The following is a 13,918-nucleotide window of genomic DNA, read 5'->3' on the forward strand; positions in this document are numbered from 1 at the left end:
TTGTTCCGAAGCTATCTGCCCATGAGCACCTTCCTTTCTAGAAAAATCAGGAACCTTCCTCCAGGTAAGAATCAAGCGAGCTCCCTAGGGCAGCAGCCACCGAGGTCAGAAAGAAACAAAGCCCCAAAGTCATAATGGAGCATTCGGCCGCTGGAGTTTCCTTCTGACGGCCGTGCCGCAGGCCGCGCCACCTGCACCGAGTCTCATTCTTCCAGGAGGTCTCGTGCCAGGTCTGTGCACTGTCTGGTGAACAAGAGGTTGAAGGAGCCATGAATGCGGCTGGCATCGCTCCCGCATATTACACGTGAAGTCTTCGGATATGAAGATTTACGGCGAGCATGGACCTTGCAAGGCCGGGCGGCTCGCTGGCCGGCTCTCAAGACAGACGTCTTGGAGGAAAGCCGAGCGCAGCCTCCTGATAAGGATCAAGCCTGTCGTGGCCAATTGAGGCTTTTTTCATAGTGATCCTGGCCAGACCTCGGGTGGGAGTCTGTATCACCCGGCGAGGGGAGGGGTGGTGTGGCAGCTCTCCATCCCTGCCAGAGAACCCCATGTACCCTGGCCTTCATGAAGGTGACCCTTGGGCCAAAGAACAGGGGCAGAACAAATCCATCCAGTTCAGGCCGATGTTGAGTGAGGGCCATCTGTAAGAGACCCTCCTGGGAGAGCCCCCAAGTGGGGCTAGGGGAGGCAGAAGTGAGAGCAGGGCTGGCAGAGAGGAAGCCTGGGAATGTGGGACCCTGGTGTAGAGCCCCCAGCATGGCTGGTCATCAGGGAGAGCTTCCTGGAGGAGGAGGAGGATTGTGAGCTGTGTCTTGAAGGGAGAGAAGGAATTTTCCCAGTGAGGGGCTGGTGAGGGTATTCTAAGCAGAGAGGGCTTGGGTGCCATCTGGGGGTGAGGAGGAGCCACAGGCTGGCTTCTGAAGGCATCCGGTTTCTCTATCACCTCTCATGCAGGAAAGCCTTACTTTTTTTTTTTCTTTTTTGAGTTGGAGTCTCGCTCTGTCTCCCAGCCTGGAGTGCAGTGGTATAATGTCAGCTCACTGTAACCTCTGCCTCCTGGGTTCTAGTGATTCTCCTGCCTCAGCCTCCCAAGTAGCTGGGACTACAGGCACATGCCACCATGCCCAGCTAATTTTGGTATTTTTAGTAGAGATGGGGTTTCACCATATTGGCCAGGCTGGTCTTGAATTCCTGACCTTGTGGTCCACCCGCCTTGGCCTCCCAAAGTGCTGGGATTACAGCCCACCACACCCAGCTAAAAGCCTTACTTTTCAAGCTCTACCTCCCTCCCCATAAATTCGAGTCCACAGCCATTTTTTCAGGAGCGCAATTCCATTAAGCCATGAAGTGTGGACAAGAGCATCCAGGTGAGGGTCAGAGCCCCAACCTGGGCAGTGGGCACTGGCCATCACTCCGACTCCACCTCATCAGCAGGGCTGGGACCCCGTGATGTGCTCAGCACGGCTGGGACCCCGTGATGTGCTCAGCACGGATTCCACATGCTCTGGCTTCCTGAATTTCCTTCAGCACTGGAGGCAGCGTGGCACAGAGATGGGCACTAGCATCTGCTTTGTGGAGCTAGATGGGGTGCCCAGCTCCTCTTCCAGCTACCTGCGGCACCAAATGCTAAGCGTGAGCGTGGAAAGACAGTCTGGAGCCTCGGGGCCTGAGCTTGCTAGCTGCCTGTGTCAGGGGTGTCGGTTTCTGCATCAGTAACGATGGGGGTCGGCCATGGTGGGATTAGAGCCCACGTTCTTGCTAAAATCATGGGTCCTGCAGAAGCCACAGCTGCTTCGGCCTCATGTACATTTTACAGCTGAGGAAACTGAGGCGCCCAGAAGCAAAGGTTTGTCTGAGGTGAGGATGGGGCAGAGCTGGTCCTCTGGCCCAGAGGAAAGGCAGCTCTTCTCGGGCTCATGTCCCTGGGCTGGGGAAGGAAATGATACTTTTACAACTGGACATGAAGATGAATACATAGGAAAACAGTCTCTCCAACCTAAAAGTTTTGCTTCGATCCTGTGATTTGAAGAGGAGCGAGGTCATTTTCATGGTCTCTGGAGGCACAGCAGGCCTGGTGGGAGCCCCTTCCCTGGAGGACCTGTTGCTGCAGAGCCCCGGACAGAGCCGGGCGGGGACCGCCCCGCTGGACCCACCACTCCCTCAGGCATCCTGGTGCCGCGTGGCATGACCTTTGGCATCCTTGCACCCACGCTGTGTTCTGCTGACTAGATCGGGGTCGTGGGGGTGATTTGTCATCAGTTGTTTTATATGAAATGTGACAGGATCAGGCAGCTCTTGGGAGGGGCTTTTTGGGTGAAATCGTTGGATCCTGGGCGTGCAGGGAGCTGTGTGCTCAGGACCAGTTTGTGCCAAGGCCAGGTGAGCAGTACCAAGGCAGGGCATGTTATCCTTCTGTACTGAATCCGTGCTGCTATAGCCAGGGTGCAAGCACTCAGTCCTCAGCCTCTCCAATGCCCAGGCTGCCTCAGTCCTCGTCCTCTCCGATGCCCACACTGCCTCAGTCCTCAGCCTCTCCAATGCCCACACTGCCTCAGTCCTCAGCCTCTCCAATGCCCACACTGCCTCAGTCCTCAGCCTCTCCGATGCCCACACTGCCTCAGTCCTCAGCCTCTCCGATGCCCACACTGCCTCAGTCCTCAGCCTCTCCGATGCCCACACTGCCTCAGTCCTCAGCCTCTCCGATGCCCACACTGCCTCAGTCCTCAGCCTCTCCGATGCCCACACTGCCTCAGTCCTCAGCCTCTCCAATGCCCAGGCTGCCTCAGTCCTCGTCCTCTCTGATGCCCACGCTGCACTGGGAGCCTCAGCTCAGAACCAGCGAGCCCTGCTGTGGCTGGGAAGGCAGGGAGGGATAGCCAATGAGTCGGGAGAGTGGCAGGAAAGGGTTCTCTGCTCAGTGCCTGTGGAGATGGAGTAAGAGGCAGGGGCATTCGAAAGCCTGGAACGTGCTCTGGTCAATTACCAGAGAGGAAACTGAGGCCCAGAGAGGGGAGTGACTGGCTTGTTAAAGATGGCGGAGCGAGGGCTGGCAGAGTGGGGCTCTGTGCAGTGGTTCCCCTGAGACCCAGAGCTCTGAGAAGCGTGTGGGGAACAATCGGGATGGCCTCCATGCTCGTCGGGAGGGCTCGCGCCATCTCCGTGGCCTCTCCCTGGTCTCTTCAGGTGCACCGGGGTATCAAAGGCGTGGTGATGGACAAATATGGCAAGCCGGTCAAAAACGCCCGGATCTTGGTCAAAGGCATTCGCCACGACATCACCACAGGTGAGCACATCCCCGGCTTCCCCTGGGGCCCTCATCTGCCAAGGGAACGCCACAGTGGCGGCCAGTGCCCTCAGGCACCCACCTGTGCCCCGCGCTCGGCAGGACAGCTCCACTCCTCCCCAGGCTGGCGGGGTCGGGGAGGATGGGCAGGAACTGGGGTCTGCATCGGCTGCAGGCTTCGCCTCTTGCGGCATTTGGTGAGGGAAGAACTTGCCTGGCCGTGGCTGCTGAGGGATGGTGGATGCGTGCTCTGTATTCCCAGGAAAACGCCTCCTTCTCCAAGATTGCTGGGGACAGCAATAAGCCCATTTGTTTCTATCCCAAAGTTCATACCCCACTGACAAGCTGGGGTGTCCAGCCCCGTGTGGGCTCTGGTCCCCCTTACAGGGATTTCACAGCTGATGAAAACTGACAGTACGCTGTGATGGGTGCTACCTGGCAGAGACGTGGTCCAGAAGAGACGGGGGGAATTCTGCTAACTGTGGGTTGGGCATGTGGGATGGGAGTGGTCATCGAAGGCTTCAGAGAAGAGGGGGTGCTTAAGCAGGGTTTTGAGGGATGAATAAGAGTTTGGCAGAGAAAAGAGGTGGGAAGGACATTCCAGGCCCATGCAGAGGCGCGTGCACATTTGGTGTCTGGCTCCCATGCTGCCCCCTCCCCACTCCCATCTACCACCCATCACCCTGTGGCTGGGTCCGCAGCCCTGGTGAAAATAATTCTTCATCTGTCCACAGCCCCAGATGGCGACTACTGGAGACTGCTGCCCCCTGGTACCCACATTGTCATCGCCCAAGCCCCTGGCTATGCCAGGCTCATCAAGAAAGTCATCATCCCCGCCCGGATGAAGAGGGCTGGCCGCGTGGACTTCATTCTGCAGCCTCTGGGGGTGGGACCCAAGAACTTTCTTCCTGGGCTGCGGAGGACTGGGCCCCACGACCCACTGGGAGGTGCCAGCCCTTTGGGCGAGGGCACGGAGCCCAACCCCGACCCGCTCCGGGCGCGCAGGCAGCCCTCTGCCGGCGGAAGCAAGCCCTGGTGGTGGTCCTACTTCACATCACTGAGTGCCCACAGGCCGCGGTGGCTGCTCAAGTACTAGCCCGGCCCGAGCGCCCGCCCGGAAATGGAGGCCCAGGCCCACCTCCGCGTCCCGGGCTCCTGGCTCTTGGTTTTGTCTGCCACAGACATCCCACAAAGCCGCTGCTGTGTCATTAAAATGTTTTTTATCCACTTTCCACTGTAATGAGAGGCTCTGTGTAAGGTGCCCTCCAGGGAGGGCTGAGGACTGACCTTGTTGGCGGAGGGCAGCTGTGGCCTGGGCCCCACAGGGCCACCCCGGACAGCTGTCCTGCTCCCACAAGTCCCAAATGCAGGCCCGAGACTCCAGCCCATCTGTGCTGGGCCAGGTGGACTGGCTGGCTTTTCCCAGATCACCAGACCTTGAACTGACTTCAGATGGGAAACAGGTGGGCCGGGCTGAGAGCCTCTGCAGGAGCTGAGCCCTGGATCCTGCAGCTGAAGCTCGTGTGTCCTGGAGTGCAGAGGAGAAGGGGGGCTGAATGGGAGGATGGGGGTGGGCATCAGGTGACTCCAAGGCACAGTCAAGAGCTCAAGGGGAGGAGAGCTGGCCAGAGCCTGGGGACCCACGGCATAGTTGGGGGGACCACACTCAGAGGCTCACAGGCTTCTGGGGGGGCCCGGCTTCACGGGGGTGGATATTCCTGGGCCCTCCCTCATCCTAATCATGCTACCTGGGTCCAGGGACCTCCTCTTGTCCCCTCTCTCAACATCAGGAAAGTCTGTCGGCTCTGGGACCTGCCAGGGGTGGGTCCCTTAGCCTGAGCAGAGAATGCAGCAGAGAAGGCACCCAGGCCAGCCAAGGGCTGCGTCACCAACCAGCAGAACCCGGTGCTTCCACAGCAGAGGTGCGTCCTCCCGCAGCCCCGGGCGCTGGCGGCAGAGTCCTGTCGGCAGGGCGGGCTCCTCCTGGCGTGTCGATCCCTGGCTCCTTGGCGGTCGTCTTTCCCCAGCTCTTCCCCTCACTGCCCCTACATGTGCCTCTGTCCACACCTCCTCTTCTTGTACTGGGCTAGGGCCTAACAGAAGACCCTAGTGACCCTCATTTTAATTTAGTGACCTCTAAAGATGCTACCTCCAAATAAGGTCACACTGAGGACCTGGGGCTGGGACTTCAGCAGATGAATTTTGCGGAAGGGACACGGGTCAGCCCATAGCAGAGGGCAGCATCTGCCATGCAGTAGCTCCTCACATGCTCCTGGCTGTGGCATCAGCCGCCCTGGTTTCTGGAGCTCCAGGCCTGAGCGAGGTCCCTCCGTGGAAATGGGGATCCATTCTGAGCTGTGCCTTGACCTTGGCTGAATGATGGCCTGGTCCTCACCGGCACCCCAAACCTCGTTCCACCGCCTCTTGGCAGCTGTGCCTGGACACGGAAGGCCTCGGGGCTCCCAGCTGAAGTCCAGAGGCGCAGGGGCGCTCCCAGGGTGGGTGGTGTGTTCTGGAGGAAAGCATGGGGAGGGCGCAGGCACCCAACAGCCCCTGAGACTTGGCCGGCACAGCGGGGTTGCCGAGCAAGGCAAGGATACTGATCTGGAGTGTCTGGGAAACGTCTCACAGCCTCCCAAGCCCTTGCCCCCTACAGTCACCCATGTGCCTAGTAGCCTGAAGGTCTGCATTTATTTGGCCCAACTGCATACAGGGCACTGTGCAGTGGTCCTCTGAAGCCCCCGGAGGCCTGTGGAGCAGAGCCCTGCTTCCTGCTTCTGGGTGTGGGTGTGGAGGCAGCTAGCAAAAGTGGCCCAGGACCTCAGGGGTGCAGGTGGCCGCTCAGTCCCCGCTCGGGCACTTGCAGGAGGCCTTCCCTGCTCTTTGCCCTGCCACCGCCTGTTCATGCTGTCTAGAGAAGAGCCTGCTGCAGTGGGTATAGGGGGTGGAAGAACGCATTCTGGTGCCCAGCTCATGTCAGGGGCCAAGGGCAGGGCCTGGTGTAGAAACTGGGATGGGGAGTCAGCCAGGGAGGCTTGGGGAAAGCTGTGCAGGGCAGGCTGTGGCAAGAATGGGGACTGGGGAGGAGGAGATGAGGACACAGCATTCTCTCCACACACCACCCCTGACCTGGCCAGTGGGGGGCCCTTCTGCACCCCTCCTTTTTTGACCAGGCCTCATTCTGTCACCCAGGCTGGAGTGCAGTGGTGTGATTGAACTCCGCCTCCTGGGTTCAATCGATGCTTGTGCCTCAGCTTCCCTGGTAGCTGGGATTACAGGTGCACACGAACACGCCTAGCTTATCTTTGTTTTTTAGTAGAGATAGGATTTCACCATGTTGGCTGGGCTGGTTCCTGACTTCAGGTGATCCACCCACCTCTCCTTCCAAAGTGCTGGGATTACAGGTGTGCACCATGGCGCCCGGCCCTGTGTCCTTTTTCTAGAACTTGCGCAGTCCTTGGTGACGTCCTGGACTCTGGCAGGACACGCTGGCTGGGCCCCGCTGTCCCTCTCTCTTTCCGCAGTCCCATGGTTCCACTGTCAGAATAAAAATGGAGGCACTCGTGTTAAACAAAACCAAACCCAGACAGACAGAGCTGGGAACAGCCCCGACGGCGTTCCTCATAGAACCATCACAGACAGAGCTGGGAACAGCCCCGATGGTGTTCCTCATAGAACCATCACAGACAGAGCTGGGAACAGCCCCCACGGTGTTCCTCATAGAACCATCACAGACAGAGCTGGGAACAGCCCCCACGGTGTCCCTCATAGAACCATCACAGACAGAGCTGGGAACAGCCCCGATGGCGTTCCTCATAGAACCATCACAGACAGAGCTGGGAACAGCCCCCACGGTGTTCCTCATAGAACCATCACAGACAGAGCTGGGAACAGCCCCGATGGTGTTCCTCATAGAACCATCACAGACAGAGCTGGGAACAGCCCCGATGGTGTTCCTCATAGAACCATCACAGACAGAGCTGGGAACAGCCCCGATGGTGTTCCTCATAGAACCATCACAGACAGAGCTGGGAACAGCCCCGATGGTATTCCTCATAGAACCATCACGGACAGAGCTGGGAACAGCCCCGACGGCGTTCCTCATAGAACCATCACAGACAGAGCTGGGAACAGCCCCGATGGTGTTCCTCATAGAACCATCACAGACAGAGCTGGGAACAGCCCCGATGGTATTCCTCATAGAACCATCACGGACAGAGCTGGGAACAGCCCCGACGGTGTTCCTCATAGAACCATCACGGACAGAGCTGGGAACAGCCCTGATGGTATTCCTCATAGAACCATCACAGACAGAGCTGGGAACAGCCCCGACGGTGTTCCTCATAGAACCATCACGGACAGAGCTGGGAACAGCCCCGACGGCGTCCCTCATAGAACCATCACAGACAGAGCTGGGAACAGCCCCGACGGCGTTCCTCATAGAACCATCACAGACAGAGCTGGGAACAGCCCCGATGTTGTTCCTCATAGAACCATCACAGACAGAGCTGGGAACAGCCCCGACGGCGTTCCTCATAGAACCATCACAGACAGAGCTGGGAACAGCCCCGACGGCATCCCTCATAGAACCATCACAGACAGAGCTGGGAACAGCCCCGATGTTGTTCCTCATAGAACCATCACAGACAGAGCTGGGAACAGCCCCGACGGCGTTCCTCATAGAACCATCACAGACAGAGCTGGGAACAGCCCCGATGGTGTTCCTCATAGAACCATCACAGACAGAGCTGGGAACAGCCCCCACGGTGTCCCTCATAGAACCATCACAGACAGAGCTGGGAACAGCCCCGATGTTGTTCCTCATAGAACCATCACGGACAGAGCTGGGAACAGCCCCGACGGCGTCCCTCATAGAACCATCACGGACAGAGCTGGGAACAGCCCCGACGGCGTCCCTCATAGAACCATCACAGACAGAGCTGGGAACAGCCCCGACGGCGTTCCTCATAGAACCATCACAGACAGAGCTGGGAACAGCCCCGATGGTATTCCTCATAGAACCATCACAGACAGAGCTGGGAACAGCCCCGACGGCATTCCTCATAGAACCATCACAGACAGAGCTGGGAACAGCCCCGACGGCGTTCCTCATAGAACCATCCCAGACAGAGCTGGGAACAGCCCCGATGGTATTCCTCATAGAACCATCACAGACAGAGCTGGGAACAGCCCCGATGGTGTTCCTCATAGAACCATCACAGACAGAGCTGGGAACAGCCCCGATGGTATTCCTCATAGAACCATCACAGACAGAGCTGGGAACAGCCCCCACGGTGTTCCTTATAGAACCATCACAGACAGAGCTGGGAACAGCCCCCACGGTGTTCCTCATAGAACCATCACAGACAGAGCTGGGAACAGCCCCGACGGCATTCCTCATAGAACCATCACAGACAGAGCTGGGAACAGCCCCGACGGCGTTCCTCATAGAACCATCACGGACAGAGCTGGGAAGAGCCCCGACGGCGTTCCTCATAGAACCATCACGGACAGAGCTGGGAAGAGCCCCGACGGCATTCCTCATAGAACCCTCACAAAAGACGGCAAATACTACCATCTCGAGCCGAGTCCATCACAACCTCACACAAAAAACACTTCTGCCAGGGCGCGTGCCCCGCCACTGCCTGCCCAACCTCAGACTGTTACCACAGTGTTGTTGATTCCTGTGGCAAGGACACTTATCTCAAAGCAATGATGTGATCCTCCTCACTGTCCTCACTGTCCTCCTCACTGTCCTCCTCACTGTCCTCCTCAGTGTCCTCCTCACTGTCCTCACTGTCCTCCTCACTGTCCTCCTCACTGTCCTCCTCACTGTCCTCACTGTCCTCACTGTCCTCCTCACTGTCCTCATTGTCCTCCTCACTGTCCTCACTGTCCTCATTGTCCTCCTCACTGTCCTCACTGTCCTCCTCACTGTCCTCCTCACTGTCCTCCTCACTGTCCTCCTCACTGTCCTCACTGTCCTCACTGTCCTCCTCACTGTCCTCCTCACTGTCCTCCTCACTGTCCTCCTCACTGTCCTCACTGTCCTCACTGTCCTCACTGTCCTCCTCACTGTCCTCCTCACTGTCCTCCTCACTGTCCTCCTCACTGTCCTCACTGTCCTCCTCACTGTCCTCACTGTCCTCACTGTCCTCCTCACGGTCCTCAGTGTCCTCCTCACTGTCCTCACTGTCCTCCTCACTGCCCTCCTCACTGTCCTCACTGTCCTCCTCACTGCCCTCCTCACTGTCCTCCTCACTGTCCTCCTCAGTGTCCTCCTCACTGTCCTCACTGTCCTCCTCACTGTCCTCCTCACTGTCCTCCTCACTGTCCTCACTGTCCTCACTGTCCTCCTCACTGTCCTCATTGTCCTCCTCACTGTCCTCACTGTCCTCACTGTCCTCATTGTCCTCCTCACTGTCCTCACTGTCCTCACTGTCCTCCTCACTGTCCTCCTCACTGTCCTCCTCACTGTCCTCACTGTCCTCCTCACTGTCCTCCTCACTGTCCTCACTGTCCTCCTCACTGTCCTCAGTGTCCTCCTCACTGTCCTCACTGTCCTCCTCACTGCCCTCCTCACTGTCCTCCTCACTGTCCTCACTGTCCTCACTGTCCTCACTGTCCTCATTGTCCTCCTCACTGTCCTCACTGTCCTCACTGTCCTCACTGTCCTCACTGTCCTCCTCACTGTCCTCACTGTCCTCCTCACTGTCCTCCTCACTGTCCTCACTGTCCTCCTCACTGTCCTCACTGTCCTCCTCACTGTCCTCCTCACTGTCCTCACTGTCCTCACTGTCCTCACTGTCCTCCTCACTGTCCTCACTGTCCTCCTCACTGTCCTCCTCACTGTCCTCCTCACTGTCCTCAGTGTCCTCCTCACTGTCCTCCTCACTGTCCTCCTCACTGTCCTCCTCACTGTCCTCACTGTCCTCCTCACTGTCCTCCTCACTGTCCTCCTCACTGTCCTCCTCACTGTCCTCACTGTCCTCACTGTCCTCCTCACTGTCCTCCTCACTGTCCTCCTCACTGTCCTCACTGTCCTCACTGTCCTCCTCACTGTCCTCACTGTCCTCACTGTCCTCACTGTCCTCCTCACTGTCCTCCTCACTGTCCTCACTGTCCTCCTCACTGTCCTCACTGTCCTCACTGTCCTCACTGTCCTCCTCACTGTCCTCACTGTCCTCACTGTCCTCACTGTCCTCACTGTCCTCACTGTCCTCCTCACTGTCCTCCTCACTGTCCTCACTGTCCTCCTCACTGTCCTCACTGTCCTCCTCACTGTCCTCCTCACTGTCCTCCTCACTGTCCTCACTGTCCTCCTCACTGTCCTCACTGTCCTCACTGTCCTCCTCACTGTCCTCCTCACTGTCCTCCTCACTGTCCTCCTCACTGTCCTCACTGTCCTCCTCACTGTCCTCACTGTCCTCCTCACTGTCCTCCTCACTGTCCTCCTCACTGTCCTCACTGTCCTCACTGTCCTCCTCACTGTCCTCCTGACTGTCCTCCTCACTGTCCTCACTGTCCTCCTCACTGTCCTCACTGTCCTCCTCACTGTCCTCCTCACTGTCCTCCTCACTGTCCTCCTCACTGTCCTCACTGTCCTCCTCACTGTCCTCCTCACTGTCCTCACTGTCCTCACTGTCCTCCTCACTGTCCTCACTGTCCTCCTCACTGTCCTCCTCACTGTCCTCCTCACTGTCCTCACTGTCCTCACTGTCCTCCTCACTGTCCTCCTCACTGTCCTCACTGTCCTCCTCACTGTCCTCACTGTCCTCCTCACTGTCCTCCTCACTGTCCTCCTCATTGTCCTCACTGTCCTCACTGTCCTCATTGTCCTCACTGTCCTCCTCACTGTCCTCCTCACTGTCCTCCTCACTGTCCTCCTCACCGTCCTCACTGTCCTCCTCACCGTCCTCACTGTCCTCCTCACTGTCCCATTAAGACTCCCTTGCTTCCCCGTCCCTGAATATGCATAGCGTACCTGGCGTAGGTATCTGCACTGCAGGGCCTACTCCCGAGCGAACCTCATGTTCATCTGGAGAGCCTCCCGTTAGTGGCTTGGGCGGATGCTAGCGTGGAAGAGGCATTGGGAAACGTTGCCCAGGCACCAGGCTGCCTGTAGCTCCAGGGGGCTCACTGATTCTACGCCCATCCGTGGACAGAACTGGGTATTGAATTTTTTTTTTTTTTTGAGACGGAGTTTTGCTCCTGTTACCCAGGCTGGAGAGCAATGGCGCGATCTCAGCTCACGGCAACCTCCATCTCCTGGGTTCAGGCAATTCTCCTGCCTCAGTCTCCTGAGTGGCTGAGATTACAGGCACACACCACCGTGCCCAGCTAATTTTTTGTATTTTTAGTAGGGACGGGGTTTCACCATGTTGACCAGGATGGTCTCAATCTCTTGACCTCATGATCCACCCACCTCGGCCTCCCAAAGTGCTGGGATTACAGGCTTGAGCCACTGCGCCTGGCCTTGAATTGTTTTTAAATGGAAAACACACAGCCGGGCGTGGTGGCTCACGCCTGTAATCCCAGCACTTTGGGAGGCCAAGGCAGGTGGATCACCTGAAGTCAGGAGTTCAGACCAGCCTGGCCAACATGGTGAAACCCCGTCTCTACTAATAATATATAGAAACTAGCTGGGCATGATGGAGCAGGCCTGCAATCCCTGGAGGTACTCAGGAGGCTGAGGCAGGAGAATCGCTTGAACCCGGAGGCGGAGGTCGCCATGAGCTGAGATCTCCCCTTGTACTACAGCCTGGGTGATGGAGCGAGACTCTGTCTCAAAAACAAAAGCAAGAAAAAAGGGAAAACACAGAGGGTTCATGTTGCTACTTCCAATTCCAAACCAGAATGGCCTATGCAGAGAACCCCAGATTTCAGGGCAGGGGAGGGGACGGATGGCGGGGAAAGTCACACCACCGTGCCTGCTTTACCTGAAGCACACAGGGCAGTCTCTGCCCAGTCCCGGCCCGCCACCCACAAGGCAATCACTGAAAACAGCTCTGGTTGTTTTCCAAGTTCCTTCTGTTCTGGGATATGACCCACGAGGGCTACATATGAGGTCTCATGATCGTCTGCTAATATTCCTGGCAGCTGAGAAAACCAAGGTGCGTGAAGAGAGCCATAGCCCCTCCAGAAACTGCCCGATCGGGCGGCCGTGTGGCCAGAGTTGAGATCTGCGGGGTGTGTTTCCAGGGCACTGGCCTCGGGGAGGTGCTACCTTTCAAAACACAGTGACAGATAGGTATCCACCTGAACAATTTGTGGAACTAGAAATGATTATTTGTAAACCAAAACCCGTTTACGGGTTGAATCGGAGGAGAGACTCGTGTGCCTCTGAGCTCTGAATTCATGTTGGGGAGTAACAAACGGAAGAATTACTTGAAATTACACGAAACAAAAATACCGCCCCGAGGAAGTTGAGGGAAAAGAGATTTCAGAATAGATCCAGCAGCTCCATATGCAAATGATAGGGAAAGAAATGGCATAGAAAAAAGGCCGGGCATGGTGACTCCCTGCCCTTTGGGAGGCCAAGTGGGGGGCACATCACTTGAGGTCAGGGGTCGAGACCAGCCTGCCCAACATGGTGAAACCCAGGCTCTATTAAAAGAAGTACAGAAAATTAGCTGGGTGTGGTGGCAAGTACTGTAGCCCCAACTACATTCAGGAGGCTTGAACCCAGGAGGCAGAGGCTGAAGTGAGCCGAGATGGTGCCACTGCACTCCAGCTTGGGTGACAGAGTGAGACCCTGCCTCCAAAATAAATAAATAAATAAAAGAAGATGCATTGATATCTACAAAGTGTTCAGAGGAAAGGGCTCTGCCCTGACACTCCCATGCCCTGATGCCCCCATGCCCCGATGCCCCCATGCCCCGACACCCCCATGCCCCGACACCCCTATGCCCTGATGCCCCCATGCCCTGACACCCCCATGCCCCGACACCCCTATGCCCTGATGCCCCCATGCCCTGGTGCCCCCATGCCCTAACACCTCGACACCCCCATGCCCTGATGCCCATGCCCCGACAGACACTCCCATGCCCCGACAGATGCCCCCATGCCCTGACAGACACTCCCATGCCCCCGCATAAATAATAATAATAAATGATATAATAGCTAATGCCTGTGCACTCTCTTCCCTACCCAGGCACAGCTTAAATGTTGTCTGAGCTTGTTTAATTTGTTTTCTGTCCCTAAGGAGAGACATATTAGATGATTCCCCATCTCACAGACACAGGCAGGTCAAGTGACTTGTGCACCATCACACAGCCGGGGTTCAAAACCAGGAAACCCGGCTTTGGGGTGGATCTGTGTTCTCAGCTACTCTCACCCTGAATTCAGATAGAATTCACAGGTCACAGAGAGAGAAAGACATGCCCAGATTGGCAAGGATGAAGGGAAGATGACCCCGGACCCACCTAGGAGCAGATGAGCATGGCCTCAGCGCAGGGCCACAGGAGGGAGAGGAGGCAGGGGCCACCCAGCTCTGGGAGGGATTCAAGGCCATGTGAGAGCCACGGGAAAGTGAGATTTGAATGTGGACTCAAGAGCATGCGATAGGGAGGCATCCCACGGCCGACCTCCCAGGCCTGGAGGTGCAAGCAGGTGGACGCCCCCGGGGGGCTC

The 13,918-nt window shown here is 57.3% G+C and overlaps 1 protein-coding gene across 1 annotated transcript in view; it reads left to right on the plus strand.

The window, feature by feature from the left end:
- Positions 1-4,516, plus strand: part of CPZ (carboxypeptidase Z) — a 30,558-nt gene extending 26,042 nt beyond the window's left edge. Inside the window, exons 10-11 of the mRNA XM_002806673.6 lie at positions 3,187-3,286; positions 4,021-4,516. Of these exons, the coding sequence (XP_002806719.4) occupies positions 3,187-3,286; positions 4,021-4,382 (462 nt within the window). The 3' untranslated portion in view covers positions 4,383-4,516. The remainder of the gene's footprint in view (positions 1-3,186; positions 3,287-4,020) is intronic.
- The last annotated feature ends 9,402 nt before the right edge of the window (positions 4,517-13,918 follow it).

This window comes from Callithrix jacchus, chromosome 3 (genome assembly GCF_049354715.1).
Source record: "Callithrix jacchus isolate 240 chromosome 3, calJac240_pri, whole genome shotgun sequence".
NCBI lineage: Eukaryota > Metazoa > Chordata > Mammalia > Primates > Cebidae > Callithrix > Callithrix jacchus.